This window comes from Labrus mixtus, chromosome 9 (genome assembly GCF_963584025.1).
Source record: "Labrus mixtus chromosome 9, fLabMix1.1, whole genome shotgun sequence".
NCBI classification, from domain to species: Eukaryota; Metazoa; Chordata; class Actinopteri; order Labriformes; family Labridae; genus Labrus; species Labrus mixtus.
Window position 1 is genome coordinate 6,476,543 of NC_083620.1, and position 20,514 is coordinate 6,497,056.

Sequence of the window (20,514 nt, forward strand, 5' to 3'; positions counted from 1 at the left end):
ACTTTCACAAGATAATATATATCGTAGAATGGATAACAATTATAACGATTGACAACTCATGCAGTGCAGTCATTGTCCTCGGCACAAAGTGAGATTATTCAGTTCTACCTCTTCATTGTGTTAAAACGTCAGGCAATGCCTGCACATTCCTGCAGCCATCAGAAAAACAAAACAATCCCACACACAGAGAAAAACAACGTCCTGATTAAATAGGGAAATGTAGTCATTCATAGAGCGGGCCTGTGCTGCTGTACATCCTCTCCTCCGGTCAATGAGATCCTGACAGGCTGCTGCTATCTAATCAACCCCGCCACCATTTTAATCCTCCGGCCCAATCTATCGCCTTCTCCAATTTCCTCCTCTCTGAAAGGCAATCACAGAGTGGAGGGCATGTTAATAGCTATTTGGCAGAATGCACTTGAAGGCACCACGAGCTGAGTACGAGGATCTTTCATTAGATCGTCATCTCTGAGTGATGTGAAGCACTCTGGATCGTACAAACGGGAAAAGGGGGGGTGTTCGACCTTGCTCACATGGTATCTCTGCAGATAACTGCAAGACCTGCACATATCTACCTCACTCAAACTGGCTCTTTTTCTGGAAACATTCCCTAACAACAATGTCATTTGCGATAATACACTCATTAAGGATTAGTAATCATCGTTTCTGACAAGGCGAGATTTTGGTTCCTGTCTTGCATCAAACTTAAAACGAAACGGTTTGGCGCCAAACTTTAGTCCTTAGACAAATCACTCTGCAGGGATTTCAGATCAAAGATGGCGGCACACACAGATGGAGTGGCACATGGTTCTCCCTTTTGAACTTGATCATGAAGCGAGATGTGGAAACAAACGGCACAATCTTAACATAGACACACAGAGATGGGTCCAACGTTTAATGAGATGCCGTTTTGCGACCTGATCAGCGGTGAAACAACGTTGCCCCACCATTATGCCATTGACAATGAAGGTAGGTGTACCAGTTGACCAATTGATCAAGTGCAAGAATTACAGTAGTAGCCCTACTACTTAAAACAGTGCATACACTGACAAAGGTTAAAACCAAGTGGCAACCTCTGGTGTCGAAAAATGAGGCCGGTGCCAAAGTGCAAAAACTTGCAATTCCTTGAGTGTCCACTTGATGCTTGCTGCCACGCCCCTGATGTCACATGCACACAGGGAGGTTACAAGGGGTGAATCTGTTTATAACTTATCCACTTTGATTTTATGAAGGATAAGAGTTATTCATAATAAGGGGCGTTGCGGATATGACTGACAGTCGGGCCGGTTCTAGCTGTTTCTCAGGAGGTTTAAGGCCCACCTCAGCTCCAGCTCTTTGCCTCTTTCTATGGTTGTACATTGTAAAATGATCTTTTTCTTGCAATTTGCATACATATTTCCTATTTCATATTATTGAAAGTTACACCTAGGACACACTTGATTTTCAAATTCTCCTTACCTTCTTCTCTGTGCATGATAACAACATTGTGTTTATGTTTGGGAAAGACTGTTAAAGCTCTAAAAGAGTCAGCACACACATTTAAAACCTGCATCTTTCAAAAATGTAGGCCCTTAAATGAAAGTTAGGTAAACCTTGCCTGCAACTCTGACCTCAACAAACCTATTTTCATAATGTTATAACATACATACATTTGAGAGTGAAAAGACATTTGGTGTCAACGCTGACTTTGAGACGTGACTCATTGCAGGATGCTGATGAAGGTAAAGCCCCCCCCCCCCCTCACTTTGCACTGCTGTATGAAGGTCACAGTGATGACACTGCACTCCAGCAGAGTCATTTGATGTAAATCTGAAGAATATCTGCATATGAATGTGGCTTATAGAAGACTGCGTTGACATTGCAAAAGGTGCAGCTGGCACAAAAAAAAAAAAAAGTAACAGGAACTGGCAGGCCTGTAATAGCTTTCAATGACTTAACAGCTTTCCTTTTCACAACTGGATGCTCAGCTGTACACACACACAGCTGAACAAATGAGAAAATAAAGTGTGCCCTTTACTGTACTGCACACAAAGTTTAGCTCACGGCAACAGTCTTGTACTTCGGAGCTCAACCATATTTTCAAAGTGTAACCATAGCAATTAACTGTTTGAAAGGAAACCTAAGTCGACCTCTATACTTCTCTGACAGTGCAGAAAGTAATGACGGAGCCAAAGGGTAAAGAAACGCATGTTTATTCTAATGAAGCTCATGCATAATGTAGCATCGGCGTGCAGCTCGGGTCGAATTAATTATCCCCTGCTTCAGGTATCCTTCCTAAGTATGTGGCTTCTCTCTCAGTCCTCTGTCGTTTAGCATGCGTTGGATTATTAGTCTGGGTGACAACACGATAAACCTACAGGCCTCAGTGTGCACACACGGTGCAATGCTTCAGCAGCGACAGTATGCGAGCTGAAATTATGACTCCTCATAATTACAAGCAAATAACTAAAGAGGAGGAAGTTAACCTGTGAGGGACATGCTCACGTTGCAATTGAACAGAAAAATACCTGAGAGTGACGGGGGCAGCTGTTCCCACGGGACCTGAATGTTACCCCATTGCGCTTAGAAACTGTCTTAGCATTGACGAATGCTTCCTAATCAATCTCTGCCATCAGTCAGACAGGGACTGAAGATAGAACTGTGTCTTATTGAACCGAGGTGGAGTCTGGCTCAGCTAAAGCAGTTCAGGGTATTGATCGGTGAGTCGATACCCTGCACTATACGGGGGCCGAACCTTTGCTGACTGTTGTTTGTATCTGTTTCGAGCTCTCTTCGGGGAGATTGCTGTTTGGCCTCGTCGCTCGTCTTTATGCGGTCAGCAGGGATTCGTGCTCGGGCTGCAGACACCAGGAAGCCTCTCATTAAACAAGAAGACTGTCAAAGCAATCACAGCACAGTGTCACAGCTCACAGCAGTATCAATATTGAAGCCTCTAAAATGCACATTTAGAAACCCTAAACGGTGACAAATTGTTCTACAGAAAATACACAGTAATCACAAACTCCAATAACTAAAAAATAATGCCCCCGGCGTCGTCTGTTTAGGATTTAAAAAAGTTGGTAAATCAAGGTCTTTCAAACACAATCAGGCTGTGAAACTTGTCAACTGTGGTCAAGGCTTCATCTTTGCCATTAAATAAGCACCCTAAATATCACACAATCATGATCATATTGCTTTTTATTAATGGGTTGCTGCTATGACAACCACACCTTTGTGAGAGTCTGAGTGAATGTTCAATGACAGGCTTTCTTCAGCCTTATAAAAGATGTTTCTGTATCTGTGTACGAGGACATTTTTATCGTGGAAAAGAAACGCCTCACACCGCTTTCTTACATTCCCTGCACAGCTCTCGTCTATCTGATGTAATTCAGTCTCTGTGTTGCCACAAGGTCTTATTATGTCCTCAGATAAGGAATGCGACCCCAGAGCTCCTGCACGTTTCTGGGGAGCGTGGCCAGGTGAGCAAGAGGAGATTGAACAAAGCTCACCTCGGGGGGCTGCCTGGGCAGGGTGATGAACTCTCTTTTCTCCTATACCCAAAGCACTTTTCACATATTCTGAGTGCAGTCCTGGGCTACCTTCACACTCTTAGAGTTCAACATCCAGACCCTCAGGACCTGCACGGTGAGGAGTGACTGAGGTATATGAATTTACGAGAATAAGAAATGACCTTCTTACTGAGAGATGCATTTCCCCATACAGCCTGAACACATCTGCAGTCTATCACAGGCAGAAACAATCATTTCTTCAGACAGTGAGGAAGGAGGAACCCTCGAGAACATGTAAAGACTCAGATTTAAAATCTTCATCCTCTTTGCCACATTGCCAAACTGTGAGTCAACATGAATCCCCACGGCTTTTTAGAGAAGTTCAAACATTGTAAAGCTCTTTACGAATAGATTTGTAAAGAGCTTTACGAATAACACAACACCATCCAGTTATCCACATTTGCTGAGAGAAAAGAGTTTACTGTATGTGAGCTATTTAAATAGACTACAGTCTTTATTTGTATACAGAACATTATAATAATGTAATATTGACAATTTATAAACTTTCTGAGCAGCCACCTCAGCGGCTGTAAAATGAAGAAAGTGCAGAAGTGCAAAAAAAACTGCAGTTCCTTGTATGTCCACTTGAGGCTGTCTCCAGAAATGAGTCAATCCCCATAGAGCCCCATATTAAAATGTACAATTTAACTGGACTCCTGTCCCTGTGTCAGCATACAAACACCAGGGGAGATTCGATTTTTTGACAAAAGTATGTTTGACTCTGCTACAGTAGGTGGCGATATGCCCCCTTTACGCTTGTTACAATTGGGCCTTCTTCTGGTTGACCCCGCTAACAAGTTAGCAAGCGGTAAACGGCCAGCTTCTGTATTGTCAAGAGTAGGTCCTGAAACTTTCTTTTTTGATAAAGCTGATAGTTAAGGCTTGCCCAGGAATGGACCTGAGCTATGCTGCTATAGGCTTAGACTGCCCTGGGACCTGGCACATTGAGCGCCTATCTCTGTCTCTCTCTCTCTCTCTCACTCTATCACTCTCTGTATGCATTCACATCTTATTACTGTTTGTCAGTATCTGTAAATCTTCATGTACCATTTCAGTTACCAACCATATATCTTCCTGGTAGCTTCTGAGCTCTCTTGTCTCATAGGTTCCTCAGGACCGTTGGTGGTTACTGTGGACGGCCTGCTGCTGTGGACGGCCTGCTGCTGTGGACCCCCCCCCCCCCCCCTCCTGACTCCAACCGCTATAACTATAATATCAGCCTTACATCTATTATCATTATAATAAATATCAAAGTGAATCTTAGAGCTGAAACTATTCATATCAGCCTGTTGTTCATCGATCTTATTCATTGTTATTTTTGTTGCTTCTGCTCCGATTGTCCCAATCCGTCTTCTTCTTTCTGCATTGCCCTCTACCCAACTTTCCAACCCCTACACAGATGGCTCTTCAACATGAGTCTGGTTCTGCTCAAGGTTTCTGCCTCTTAAATGTACAATTCAGCTGATTTGGAGATCTCAGAGCTCTGCTGCGCTGCTCCTGCTCCTGCTGCAGGTTATTTAGGGTTCTTACCTGGTAAAGCTCCAAACTTGACTAATAATCCCTTTAATCAAAGTCAAGCATCAGGGTAAAATCGTACTTATCTTGTACAAAAAAGACAATCAAATTAGGCTGCTGTGATCCTGCAGGGAGGCTAATAAAGACCTCTGAGGTAGATTAATGAGCCTGATTATGCGATAAAACAAATTAGAAGCCAAACCCTAAGTGTATAAAAGGCTCCCACGTCCACCTGACATCTCTCACGCTTGTCCAACATTATTTGAATTCCACATTTGTTTCAGTGCGTCTATCCGGGGAGGGGCCCTCGTCCAATTTACTTATGAAGAAGCTGATAAGACGTTTTAGCTGAGGCACTTTTAAAGAGGTCCGTAAACAAACAAAAGCAGAGGACAGATAATCCATGAGCAATTAATTAAACACCACCGCCGCCGCCGCCGCTCGGCAACATCCGGACACGGGAGTCGTTTTTGATAATGAAAGTAAATGGAGAATAAGCGAGGACTGCGTTTATTTTATCTCAGGTGTAAAGTCTGTTTATCACTTCCTCCTCTTCTACTCTTCTACCTTTTCTTTTCTGCTCTATCCTCCGCTTATCCTCTTGTTGTCTCTTTCACCTGCCGCCCTTCTTGTCCTCCCCTCATTCCTTCATCTTTCTTGATATCGTCTTGTTTCTCTGGTCACCTTTCTTGTCTCTCTCTAGCCTCCTGTCTTTCATTCTTTTCACCTCCCTTTGCCTCTTCCCTTCACTCCGTCTTTGAAAAGCAAAGTGATATTTCATCTTAGCTTCAATGTGAATTAGTATGAAAATGAGTATTAAAAAATGATTTGCATTAAATCACTAGTTTTCACAGATTTGTTATAAACCGAGTCTTAAGAGTCCACCCGTCTCTGATAGAAACATTCAGCCTTTCTCTCACATTGTATTTCAACTTTTCCCATTCTGCCTGACACACCTTCCCTCCTCTCTTCTTCTTCTTCCTTTTTCTTTCTGTTTCTTTGACATTTCCTTCCTCTACTTCCTCTTCTTCCCTTAAAAAGCGGAGACAGGAAGCAGCTGCGAGACATCATCGACGATGATTTGCAACCACATATTCATTTTTTATCCTAAATATATTAGGCCATGGCATCTGGAAGGTCAGCGGTGTAATGGCCATTGTATATTTTATGAGCAGCAGGAAGCAAAGCTCTTGGAGTTAATCATGTGGATGAGGTGGTTTTCAGGTAGAGACAAGGGCGCTACTTAAATCATCACATAAGCCTCTGCAAAAAGGTCAGACGCTTCAAACCGGGGCTGAATGCCCTGGAGTGGATAGAATGGCTGTAATCATTCGGAGCGCCTGCCACCGTCTGCAGGCCAAACACATTTGTGGAGGTGACTTTGGACATCTGCAGAGATTTTTAAAGCCTGCTCAATGCTGGTATGTGCTGTTTATCAACTCGAACACACCCTACTCTGAGGAAAAGAGGTGCTTTATTCACTCATGTCTTCAACTTCTTTGGATCTTCTTAGTTATTAATTACTTCAAATTTGACAAAAATGTTAAACAGCTTAATCAATGAATGAAAGTTACAACAACAGTAAGTAACAGTTTGTAACAAACCGTTGATCTCATTGGACAAGAGGCTTTCCACAAGTGCTGATATATGCTCCACCATCACTTCTCCTCTGCATTTTTACCTTGAACCACACAACAGTGTAATATTAACGCAATCCTCACACACACACACTCAGACACAGATCCATCCTGCCTGGTCCAACGCTTACCGTGACGCAGTTTTGCCACCCGATGTCGGCTCAGAGCGACCGAATGAAGGTGAATGTAAGAGTCCTGTCTAGAAAGGCAGTGTTAAACAGGATATACAGTTCAACCATTTAAACTACATCACTCTGCCCTCAGGTGTCCTGAATACTGTTAATTCACTTTACGGCAGAGGCTACTTTGTCTAAATCAATCAATCGAGTGTCTCTGACAATCACACGACTGTCCACTGACTCTCAATAATGGGGAATACTTTTTTTTGTAGTTCTAGCAGAGACAGAGGGCAGTGTGTTAAAATGTATGTTAATACCGATTTCACATGAACAGGATGTTTTTCAGGGGAAGAAGAGCAGGCAGCACAGGTAGACCCACTTAGCTTTAACACCAATAGAGTTCTCTGCTGTGACAAACCTGAGGTCCAATGGGAAATTATTCAGCATGGTTATTGGCAACTTAACCACCATGAAGGACAGCAGTCCTCCTTTTCAATTAGACTGAAAGATACATACACACACACAGACACACACCAAACACACACACACACACACACACACACACACACACACACACACACACACACACACACACACACACACACACACACACACACACACACACACACACACACACACACACACACACACACACACACACCCACACACACACACACTAATACTAAAGCTAGCAGTGAGAAATGTTGCCTGCAAAGGGGAGGAGCAAACACTTAAGTAATAGGTCTTCTGTGATAAATGTGATTGTTATGAGTGCTATAATAATAATATAATAATAAAGTTAATTGATTAAACACTTATCAAAACCAATGTCACAAAGTGCTTTACAGAAAAATACACAACAATAAAATCCTATTAAAATCATCAAAATAAAACAACAATGTAGGACCCAACCAATTAACAGAGAATTAAACAGAACCAACTAAGCCAAAGATTGACTAAAGTTAAAAGTAAAACAAATAAAACATCACGGATAAGACAAGGGATTATAAGAAGGCTTTTTAATAAAAATGTGTTTTTAAAAGTTATCTATGGTCATTTATTGAATAAAATCTCAGAACTATGTTTTGTGTTTGTTTTAATAAATTGTTGTCATATTTAGCAGAAGTCAGTTTCTTGTCGTTACACGTCTTTAATTTAAACAAAGTTATGGATTGTGGAAAAACAAAAAATGCATCTCAAAAACGTTCTTGTGTTCAGTCAAACTTTGGTCAATGTGAACAATTAGACCACATTTCACATTTTCTTTGCATTGTACAAAATATGATGATTTAAGAGAATTGTTGTTTCATTAAATAACTCGTCAAAAACCTGAAATATTGGCGTGGGCAGATGTGCAAAAACTGGAATGGCTAATTAAGTTCAATGTGTTTGCTAATTTTGTCTCAAAAGCTTGGAAAATAACTTTTTGTTTTCTCTTTTTGTTTCATGACAATTAATAGACCTACTCTGCACAAAAACTTCAAACTATATGATTGGATATTTACCTTAAATTTCTTATTAAATAAAATGTTTACAATTCATGACCAAAAAATAACCAGACATTCTGTTGTTTTGTTGATAAAAGATTGATTTTTGTTGAGAAATGAAAAGCTGGGAAATCCCCTTAGATCCCCCTGACTGACCCAGAGGTCCCCTGCAAACCTCGAGAATCCCTGTTTTTGTGAACAATGCCCTGCTGGTTTGAGGGAACAGAGCTTCATATTTAGCTCAGACAACCAAAATGCAATTCATTTTTATTCTAATCACATTCAGAAGACCAGCTGTTCGTTTGTCCTGGAAAACTGTGTGGAAGATTAAACCTACAAAGGGTGTAAGAAAGGTGATAAGACTGGATTGACTTTTAGCTTGATGGAATAAAATCTTCAGACGGACTAAAAATAATCTATATATGAGAAAAATGTTCTAAGTGACCTCATAATCCGAAGCCCTTCATCATGTCATACATGTGAGGAAACATAAGCTGCTGTTTCACAATTGGTCGGCCTATGAAAGCAACATTTCGGCATATCTGTGACGTACTTCTGGCGAAATCCTCTTATAAAATCCAAACATATGGCAGGAGGGAGAGCACACATAATGGACCTGCATTTGTGAAATGAACAGTGAATTGCTGTGCTGTCAGAGCAGCTGCTGTCTAAGCTGTATATCTCTGCTCTGCTGCACAGAGATGGCAGCGCAGCTATTGTCGATGAAAAATTTAAATGCTTATTGAAGCCGTCCATCTGACAATCGGCCCACACCACCATGCTCGCTGTAGTGACAGGGACAATGACTTGGACACAAGCGGACATTGTGGGAGTGTGTCCATAGCCATAACATGCAGAGAGACAACAACACAGTGTCTGTATAAATAAAACTAAACCTGCATGGCACAGGTCACACTATGGTTAGTATGTGAAAAGGCAATATAGGAAATTGATTTAAAAGCCTAAACAACATATTAGCTACATCATGGTAATCACTTTCCCACACTTACAAGGTGTACATATAATTACAGTATACAGACATACTGTGTTCATTAAAGACTGTATTTATCAGAACTGTTACACAAAAAGCCAAAACTTGCATGTATGTTCTGTTTTTCCACCATAGACTTTATAAAAAAGTGGATGTAGCATCTTGTACTGACGCCCGACGCCCAGCCTCCACCATCGGACTGTGTCGTCCCCACAACCAACGCCGTCCTCATTCATGCACGGCCTGCTCCAACATCCACCTCATCGGCAAGGAAGTGTGGACAACAGGAACGCAAGGACTACAAAAAAAGGAGAAATCCTGCCTGCATATTATCCCATATGACCTTTTGTAAAACATCTTAACACTTGTTATGAATTGGCGCTATACAAATAATGATTGATTGATTGATTGATTGATTGATTGATTGATTGATTGATTGAATGTAATTAAAAGTGAAGCCAAAGAAGAAGGATGGATACTTTACAACTGCAGTTTGTCAAGGGCTGGCTGCACTAGAAGTCACATACACACCCATTGTTCAGGCATTGAAAATAACACTTTCATAATTCGAGACATCATCATTTTCGGGACACTTCAGACTGGCTGGAGGATATTAAAAAGAACATCACATGCTGATGGATGGATGTTATAGTGTCTCTTACCTGGACCTCCACTCCGTAGCCCATATACACAGTGATGATGTAGCTGCAGTCCATGGTGGAGTGGAAAGCAGAGCTGGACTGTGGAGGAGCCTCGATGAAGCCTTCTGGTCCAGTCAGGTTCAGCTGGCAGGGAACTGCAGGAACACACAAACACAAGGAAATGATGCATCATTGCAGACACGCATGGAGACCAGTGTTCACAATATTCACAAACTGTTTACATTAAAACACCATATAGGGTTGGTGTTTTGGTGTTTTTTATTTATGGAACCAATGACTTATTTTCCAAACAAACTTGATCAGTCAGTGGACAACAAAACTCTGACAATGACCATGACCTTTCCTAAACCTTAATTAGATGATGCAGTTATAGTTTTTAAGAGTGCATACTAGCTGTTACTTTATTATGTCAGCATGTCTGTTTGTTGGTCTCTATGTTATAAAATATCTTTGTTTGCAAAATGTTCCTTCTGAAGCCAAAATGCTGTTTTTTATTTGCTCTGCTTAATTGGCCCCAATGCTGAGAGTAGCTGTTAGCTAGCTTGTAGCTTGATGAGACTGAATTAAAAATGGTGTGGAATCAGGGACATAATCAGGCCTCCATCAAATCTGTTCATTATCATATCAGGATAAAAATTACTTTGCAATTAAGTGTGCAGCCAAATGGCCATGTAGGAATATACAGGCCACAGTGATAACTTTGAAGTAGGTGATCCAGAACACAAATCTAATGCAACTCTATGGCACATACTGCGCAGTGCAGACTTGACTACAGGACTGCTTTAACACTCTATATGAGTCAGTGTGAAGTTTCTCTGCCTCTCTGGTTCCTTTTCTAATCCTCTCTTAGCCCTGGGATGGGACAGCCGAGGAGAGAATATTTCACAGTGGCCTTCAGGGGGTTTCTGCTCCATCACCTTCAACCCCCCTTCCAAAAAACCCCACCTCACCCCCACCCTCTCTGAGCTGAAAAAGTTAACTTTTTTCTGAAGTGCTTCATGAAGAAGAACATCCTGTCTGTGTCCCTTCCCCTCTTCACCTCAGGGAGAGTCCACTCCAGCATTATAACTGCACTCCAGTGTTGTCATTCAGCCTGAGTCTGAGAGTGTGTTACAGTGTGTGTTGCTTCATCCTGCCGTCTCCTGCACACAGATGATCTGATTAATCAAGCTTCTTCCTGACCTGCAGAGTCCACTGTGAATCACCACCCTGATATTTGTTTCCCTCCTCCTCCCTCTTCATAAGAGACGCTGCCATCCCTGTTTAGACCTTCTTGATTAAGGGTTAGTGATGCACTGATGAAGATGGAAAATTAGTTCAGCCCCATGGCTGTGTGTTTCGTGAGAGATGCAAATAGAGGAGATATTAGTGAAGGGTGTGAAGACAGCAGGGGGGCTCTCAGATTAGAAAAACAACCTCTGCGCTGAGCTCTAACTGAGTCAGAAACATGTTTACATGTAGCTCTGATTTGAATCCAAGTATTAAACATTACCAAGACAAATGGTACATGTAACCCTATTTTTCACTTACTATGTACAGAAATATCCAAGCTGAGATAAAGTGAATTCTTCCAATATTTTTTGATAACTGAAGGAGGAACCATTTTGGCTGTCTGTTATGAAAGTTGGCCTGTGTGAGATTAATGTGTATTCTTATTTAGGACCTTGTCCGGACTTAAAGGTCACATATTCTGCAAAATACACTTCACCATGTTTTTCTAACACTAATATGTGTCCCTAGTCCGTCTACAACCCCCCCACTCATGAGAGAAGTCCATCCTCTCCGTCTTCTGCCTGCTCCACTTTTCAGAGTTTCAGATGTTTCAGATGTGTGCTCAAACAGGCCGTTTGGAGATTTTCCCTTCATGACATCACAAAGGGCAGTAACCCCTCCGCCAGGTGGGTGACACTCCCACAGCTAGGTGTTTGTTCTGCCCTCTGAGTCTGCCTTCTCACCGTAAACAATAGGACATGGAGCGAGAAAGTCCATTATCTCCCAAGCCCTTCCAGAGAGGGGGCGTGGTCAGACGCAGCTCATTAACATTTAAAGGTACAGACACAGAAACAGCCTGTTCTGAGCAGGACTGAAATAGAGGGGTTTATAGACATGATCAAATACTGGAAATACTAGCAAAAAGCTTCAAAAAAAAAAATTTCCCAACGTTTTGGGGAGCTCTCAGACTTGTTTTAATCCAATCCTTAAAACTTTTAATTTCCTTGTCAGTAAATTTCAGTTTTCAGTGACAAACACACCTGCATCCACATAAGAGCACTTTGTTAAAAAATACGATATTTACTTAACCTGTGTTCTCACCTGGACTCTGCATGGTGGTGATGATGGTGGTGGTGGTAATGGTGGTGGTGGTGGTCTCCTCTTCATCGCGGCTGGGCCTCACAGTCTGCTGCGGTCCAGTCTGATTCTTCCTCGCCTCATCTTCCTCTCCTGCAGCTGGAGATGAGGACGGTGACATTTCAGTGTGTTCTGAATCTTTTAAAACCTCGCTTGTGACTGGGACGTGACTGCTGGAGTGAGCGGCAGGAGCTGATGTGTGCATGACGACGGTTGTTCGCACATCAGAGCTCTCAGTGGTCACATCTGAAGCCTGTAAAGTTTTGGGTGGGGGTGTGGATCCTCCGCTGTCCTCGAAGTAGTTCGGCTGACCACGTGGATTGAGCAGGTCGTGGTGTTGGTGAGGATTCCTGTAGACCGGATGGTGGTTGAGGACGTTGACAGGTGGTGCCGTCGTGACCACAGGGGGTCTCCCGCCTGAGCCCTGGGTGGTGGGGTACAGGCCAGACCTGCTCTCCTGAGGGACCCCCGGGGTGATGGAGAGAGCATCCTCTGAGGCTGCAGAGAATGAAAGAGAATAACAGATTTTGTTGGATTGATTCATCGCACAGACTCAATAATCAGCTGGCCGTGCAGGTGCAGAGATTGCTGGCTCCACAGCTCTCCATCCACAGACATTAAACACTCTGCCAATCCCATTTACAATAGTTAATGATGTAGAATGCTGCTACAGCAAGCAGCCAGCCGGTGCAAAAACAAATCTCTGCACGACATGTCTTCAAGCCAAAAAATATAAGTGCAAAAGCTGCAATATTCTGCCAAAATCAAACAATTATTTTTGCACCTCTTTCTTCCAAAAAAGGGCATGAGTAAAGATTTAAAAAAAAGTTTTATTGAAGAAAAAAAAGGTAAAATAATGTTCAAGATCTCTCTATACTTGGCAAAAAAAAAACATCTTTACAGTGGAACAAAATTGTCAAAATCAAATCTGTGTTCTTTGGGCCACGTTTAAAAAAATAAAACTTGATCGCACTGAATCCAAGGCATATGTACACCTAAGGCTGGTCTCAGACTACAGACCTCTAATCAGTTTTAAACCATGTTGCATCATTCACATGAAGAAAAAAAACGACACAGTCATTCTTCTCTCTTATCTCCAACAGGCAGAGACTACAAACTGGGATTAAGATTATCATGTGCGCCAGAAGGAGAAACGCCCAACCACTCGTGATCTCGTATTATCTCATGTGATCTCACATGGAGGCAGTTGTATAAAAATAATATATGCATTAAGTGCAGTTATATTCTATACTGTTATTTCAGTAAAGTAGAAGACGCCTTAGGGCAATTTTACAGAAGTGGAGAGCTCGTTAACTGTCCTTACTGTGTAATTTTCTTTCTTTACAACATTTACTAAAATGCACCGTCCAATTCTGTTAAAAATAATGCATATTTCTGATTATATTAGACTTTATTGCAGTGTAGTGTTTATTTCAGTTACATGCCACTTTAAGCTGTGAACATTATGAGTGCAGAGACCATTAATTTTTCCACTATTCAGTACAGCGGTTTTCCGATTTTGTCACTGATTTATCCATCCAGAAATGTGTTAGATCTCAGAGCTGCAGTGATTTTGACAGCAGAAAGTATAACTTCATAGCCGGGGAATAAATCTGAAATTCAGTCACCCTCTTTATCTCCCCCTGCTCGCTGCTCCGCTCCGCTGTACTCCACTCTGACATGAAGGCACAGAGAACCTGTCTGCTGCTTCTGCATGGAGACAGAAACGCTCACTCACTCTGCTCCCTAAAGCAAACTCCATCTTTCAAAGCAGAGTTTTTCCATATTTCCTATCGACACTTCTTCTTTCACACCGCTGCGAAAACTTTGTGCAAAACGCCGAGCAGTACAACCCAAACAATTCCCCCACAAATTGCTCACATCAGTGGCTCCTTCCCTCCTCGTAATAAGACTTAATATTCATTCCTGAGGAGATTTGATGAGCCGCTATAATTCTCCCAGTGTAATGATCAGTGCTCCCCTCCCAAGTGCACCTGTGAGATCTAATCTGAGCCCCTTCAGGAGGCTATCATCCGCTGAGGGAAGTCTTATGTTTCTTTAACAATGCTTCATTTCCACCATAATGGCTCCCACTCTCTGCCGGCTAATAGCTATCTGCTTCAAACAATCAGGCTTTATTGTAGCTGTGCCACTTCACACCCAGCAGCAACGTGCTCTCTTGCTCTCTCTCTCTCTCTCTCTCTCTCTCTCACACACACACACACGGCGCTCCTCCTCACACACAATCCGACACATAAGCAGGTAAATCTACAAGAAAAATAATGAATGAGACAGATTCAAAAATGACTGACTGGAGGTGTGTCATTACCCTGCAGCTACGACGTGTGAAAGGTAATGTACATACTCTGGGTGAGCTGTGTGTGTTCTGTCAGATCCACTAAATCAGGTGTGTGTATGAAACATGGCAGGCTCTGTAGGAGGAGACAGTTTTGTTCATGTATATCCACGTATGAGGGAGAGCTGATGCAATGGAGCCAAAGCTTTTTGGAGCAGACAAACACATCTGATTTTGCATTTGGACACATTTTAAAATGAGGAAATAAAAACTGCAAGTCTTAAGGTGAGTCTATTTCTTTAAGTAATTGTTAAGCAAGAAATTGACCAAACATTCTGTGCATTCCAGCAGCTCAGTGTTTGTCGTATTTGAAGCTTAATTTGTAATAACAGATATTGTAAATTGAATCTTTGAAGCTGTTCCGATGTAACCAACGTCCAGGAAGAAATAAGCAAAAAAATAAGATCCACAAACTGCAGTTCCTCAAGCGTCCACTTGAGGCTGACTCAAAAAGTGAGTCAATGTACATAGAGCCCCATGTTAAAAACTTAGGACTATAGATAGATAGACTATACATGTTTACAGCCTGCTATCTCAACAATGGTTTTGGTCTCTGTAGCTCATTTCTGACATTTTAACGGTACAGGATTTCTTTATTACTCACATTTTTTAACCTGTGGGCAACTAATGACTTAGCCATGGTCAGAGAGAGAGAATAGCTTTGAAATAAATGTACCCTTTTCATTCTCGTTCTAGTTTCCTATTATTCTGTCTATCGTTGTCAGTTTCTGTTTTTTGTTCTGTCATTCCTTAATAAAGCACTTTGGGCTGCAGGCTTTTATGTATGAAAGGTGCTTTTATATATGAATAAAGTTGTTATGAGTTTACTCACTCCTCTCCAAATATGGTTATTTCTGGCTCCAGAAACATGGTGATGGCCTAAAATGCAGAAAATCCAGACCTAGAAAATGCAGTGGCCATGCCAGCTGACCTGATGAACTGACCTGATGGAGGCTGTGTCCATTTGTTTTTTTTACAGTCTATACAAAATATATTTACCGTGCATCAGGTTCTGAGGAGCAATGATGGACATATTAAGATGGGAAAAAGTCATGAAATCAAGAATCAGCTAAAGTGAAAATATTTGTATTTATAAAAACTGAGTGAAGAAGATTATATAAATCTGCAGAGCCAAAGAAAAGAAATTCTTGTCATGATAGAGCCGTTCTTTGCAGCTTTTAGCCCCAGACAAACCAAAGATAAATCAATGAACCAGCACAGATGAATGCAGAACACGTCTGTACCAAGAATTTGCACTTGAACACACCACAAAAACTATCGCCCACAGGTAGCACAACACACTTTCCACCTGCATGAGAGGAACCAGGTCTCCATTCAAGTAGCTTTTTATCATCTTTATTCATTATACAAATGGAAGAGAATGGAAGACAATTACAAAAAAAAGTTGGTTTTCAAGTGGGATGATTCAAATGAAGGCCACCTCAAATTGGATGTTGAAATACTGAGAACACTTCAGGACACGAAGTGAGTTGACAGACTCAAGGTCATATTAAAGTAAATGTTATAGCGATGGTCAAACACTTAGATTATTTCACATAATGCATACAGATATTTTTCTCACATTTTCCTTTGCAATGTGTTATTTGCTTGTGTTAGTGTGGATGTAAAACTAGACTACCTTGAGCAATAAAATCAAATATAGCAAATAAGAACACCAACATCCAGATATTTATCAGCTAGGACAAGAAGCTCTGCAAGCTCACTCTCCCACATGTGCGAAGAACAGTGTGAAAATGTACCTGCGAGATGTGAGATGAAGCACCAATAAAAAAATCAAGACTCAACTACAATTTTTTATTCTAGATATATATAAACATGCAAATACGTTTGTTTTAATTTTGTCTTTCAAACACAAAGAAATTGAAGGTTTCACACTGCCCTCTAAACCTGTGCAAATAAGTCAAAAAGACGGGGCGTGATCACAAAGCAGATGCAAACCGTGCGCTGGTGCAGTTTACGCATATTAAAATGAACCACTATGTATTCATTTTGGAAAAAAATGTGCCCCTTTCAGCCTCACTGCAAAAAGCTTCTAATAGGCTAACACCGGCACCGATAGCCATGCACAGTGGGGAAAAAAAAAGTCTGCAAAGACTAGATGGTAACTGGGAGATGTAAAATGTTACTCCATTCAGGGAGACTTTTTTTAAACCTCATATCACATTTTTCTGTCTGGTCCCTCTATAAGATTGAAAAAGTGCGCAGACCTTTGCTCCATCAGCACGAGAGTGCAGCTCCCGGCGGAGTAAAGGTGCAGATCACTTCTTTCCCACATTCAGATGCAAAAACAGGAGCAAACTACATGGAGCAGGACGACCTTCTGGGCGTGTTTGGGCCTGAATATCATTAGCGCAGCATGCTTTGTAAATTAGATTTTGATAGAATTATTTTAATTTTGAGCTATTAGCAGCTGTAATTTATTCTGAGTGAACAGACCAGGTAAGTAACATTTTGCAGCATCCATACAAGAGACTGCAAGCCGTTTTCACTCTGCATATTTAACTCAGATTGACACAGCAGTGAAGTTACCAATTTCTTTTCTATAGCCCTGCAATTCAATCCAGCCCCTCCAACTCTCCACTGGTGTGTCGGGGAAAAAAAGAGCATAAATAATTGTCTCTTCTGAACATAATCCAGGCGCAAATTAAATCATATATTTTCCACCATGATGATGTGCTTAAAAAACAATTTAGTCATAATACATAAACCTATTATCTGTAAGGGAGAGACTGTATTACAGAGAAGAAATGTCTCTGCATAGAGAAGAAGTAATGAAGTGAAACTGATATTTTCATTACGATCAGTCATAACACTGGGGTCATAGACCTCTGCATTAAAATCATTAAAACTAAACTTACTGTCCCTGAGCTGCTGACATGCTGAAGACCTGCCTGCCGGACAGAAATATTGGACAGCTGAATAATTTACATCAAAGCTGAACATAAACACAGTGTCAGTCTGTCTTTAAAGTTCATGCCCACAAAGGAAACAGATTTTTTGCTTTTTCTCCTCTTCAGTTGCATCTTTTTTTTTTCTCTTCATCTTTGTGATGCAGCAGGAGAGGAAGTGTGTGAAAAAGGGCAAAGCACCTTAAGGGACACTTTGATGTCTTTCCCCCTGGGCTGTCACAGAGCCACAACAGAATTTAAGCCTCCCTTTGAATAAAGCATGAGTCCAATACAAATCCCAATCATTAAAGTTCAGAGGAGTTACAGTCGGAGACAAAACGAAAGGGAGAAATGATCCTTCAGCTGCTGCCAAAGCCTGATCGCTGGATTATTTCAAAGTCTCTCTATGGATTGTTCAGCTCAACTGTACAGTATATATAAAAAGACCCCTTTTCACCTTGACGTTTTCATACCCTTTAACCTTATTATTCTACTGTTCATTTAGCAGATGCTTTTATCCAAAGCGACGAACATCAGAGAGTTAGAACAACACAAGCAAGGATCTAGAGAGGAGGACACAACGTAAGTAAGTGCAGAGGAACAGCTTTACGTCTGATCAGACACACAGGTGCGGACAGGAAGTGCACAGAGGCTGTTGTTGAGATTTATAATCAGCATCAAAACAATCCTAAATATCATCATCATTAATATCATTGAATGTGTAGGTGTTCATGAAAGAGCAGGGTCTTGAGCTTTTTCTTAAAGGTGCAAAGGGACTCTGCAGATCGAATGGAGTTAATTAGATCGTTCTACCACCGGGGGGCGACAGAGGAGAAGAGTCTAGCTAGAGAGTTAGTGCCCTGTTGTAAGGGTTGCATCAGATGCCTTTAGAGATTAGGATACCCGAGTTTGCTAAACTACCAACTAATAAACATGATTCTAGTATGTGTGCAAGATAAAAAACAAACTATCAGATGTTCACTAATGACCCTCTGTCATGTGATACGATGACATCATTGTTGCTTGAAGTCGCTTAAAGCCTTTCTTAACGTAAACAGCTACATAAAGCGGATGACTGATGGAGAGATCTTTTTTATCTAGACTGACACTCGGATAAACTGAGAAATAAAAATGAGATGAATATAGAAATTGAGGAATGAATAAAAATGGAGAAAAAAGAGCTCAACTTCTTACTTCAGTTGTTTTAATCATGCACATGTCAGAGCTGGTGAGGTGTGGGATGGAGGAACAGTCAGGTGGTGATGAACTCTATGGATAAAGATGGACCTGTAGATATGATGTGCTGTTTTCAATCAATAAGAATCTATCAAATATGCTGATAAAACATGGACAAGGCTTTCCTGCAATATAAACCTGTGTGAAATAAATGCCTGGTTCTCCCTGCAGCAAAAGCATCTAAGATTAAATTGAATGGAGAATAGTGGGAGAATCATTTCCATTGCCCAGTGCATGTATAAACACAGCATATTTGCAGCATGTTTTGGATTTTTATATGAGGCAGAATTGATTGCGAAGTCACCGTCTCGCTCTCCCTGAATACAAACCAGACTCTTAATCCAGTGTTGCCTGTAGCAAAATGTTACCCACTTCAAAATTTCCCTCACCGTATTGATCGTGCTCCTCGCACAGCTCCACAGCCAGGGATGCTCATTCATGCAAGCTTAATAATAGCAGGTCTACAGAAAGCCACCATTATGCCCAAACACACACACACACACACACACACACACACACACACACACACACACACACACACACGCTGCTACGCCTCCCCTTTGGCTCAGGAAACACTGAGCACCACCGACAGCACCGTGTTCAAAACCAACACACTCTTCTCTGGAAACAGATGAATCTCTTTTTATGCAAACATGCACCAATAACTGATGTGAAAATTGTGCTGCAGGAGTTACACAGCAGGTGGTTTTGCTTTTGTTCGAAAAGTAAAAGCCCAATGAACATTTCAATCGCAAATGAGACTGGATGGAATAAGCACTCCTTTTTTGTTGTTGCATAAAATGTGACAAAATGAGAACTTTTATTGTCTCTGCTGCGGCTGCTTCTGCCACAAATGTAATAACTACTATCATTACTGAACAATATGTCCATGGTTTGTATGTAAGTGTATTTACTCAAGCACTGCACCTTCGACCTCTACTGTACACCATTTCACCATTTCATGCTACTTGATAATTCAACTATAAAATGCAGTTATGTTTACATGAAACTACAGCACCTTTTTTTTTACAGATTTTATTTTTAAATTTTTGTTACACCCTTGGTGTCTTTCAAGAGAGTGTCTTAACAGCTGTTTCTGATAGGTCATCTTCCCCTCAAACAAATAACATCTTTATTTATATAAATAGGTCTATCTCTGCTGGGATCCTTTCTGTAATGTTGTCAGACACTTAAAGTAACAGTTTGAGCCTTTTAAATCACAATAAAACAAGAACTTTAGTGGATGTGTGTGATTACGTTACAGCCATTGCAACCTGTTTCACTGCTGCAGGCTGAGGCATCGACTGGAGCAAGTCCAAAACTTTGGTCATATTGTCGTCAAGACCTGAAAATATGTCAAGCTCAGGTTTTGTATCATGACATTTCCCTTAAAGTCTTTCAAGGATGTAAAAAAAAACAAAAAACAAATCACAAACAATCATGAAAAATGATAGAAAATACATAGATGAATCTACCATTTTGCAGAATGGCTACATAATGCTCTAACATCTTTCATAGTGGAAATACAGGACCGTGAACATCAGACTTTGTGGTCAGTGTGGTGCAGAAATCCGTTTAACCAGCTCTAAGAGGCACAGTCTCTGCCAGTGGGCTGCATTCTTGTGAAAGCTGTTAAACAGTCTCCTTTCCACTCTGACACCTCTGGAAAAGGTCGCTTTCTCATCACCATAATGGCCGAGGACAA

At 41.2% G+C, this 20,514-nt stretch overlaps 1 protein-coding gene across 1 annotated transcript in view; it reads right to left on the reverse strand.

Annotated features, from left to right (window-relative positions):
- LOC132979781 (seizure protein 6 homolog) overlaps positions 1 to 20,514 on the reverse strand; it is a 138,882-nt gene that overhangs the window by 64,085 nt on the left and 54,283 nt on the right. Inside the window, exons 2-3 of the mRNA XM_061045604.1 lie at positions 12,273 to 12,806; positions 9,960 to 10,093 (exon numbers count right to left, since the gene is read on the reverse strand). Of these exons, the coding sequence (XP_060901587.1) occupies positions 9,960 to 10,093; positions 12,273 to 12,806 (668 nt within the window). The remainder of the gene's footprint in view (positions 1 to 9,959; positions 10,094 to 12,272; positions 12,807 to 20,514) is intronic.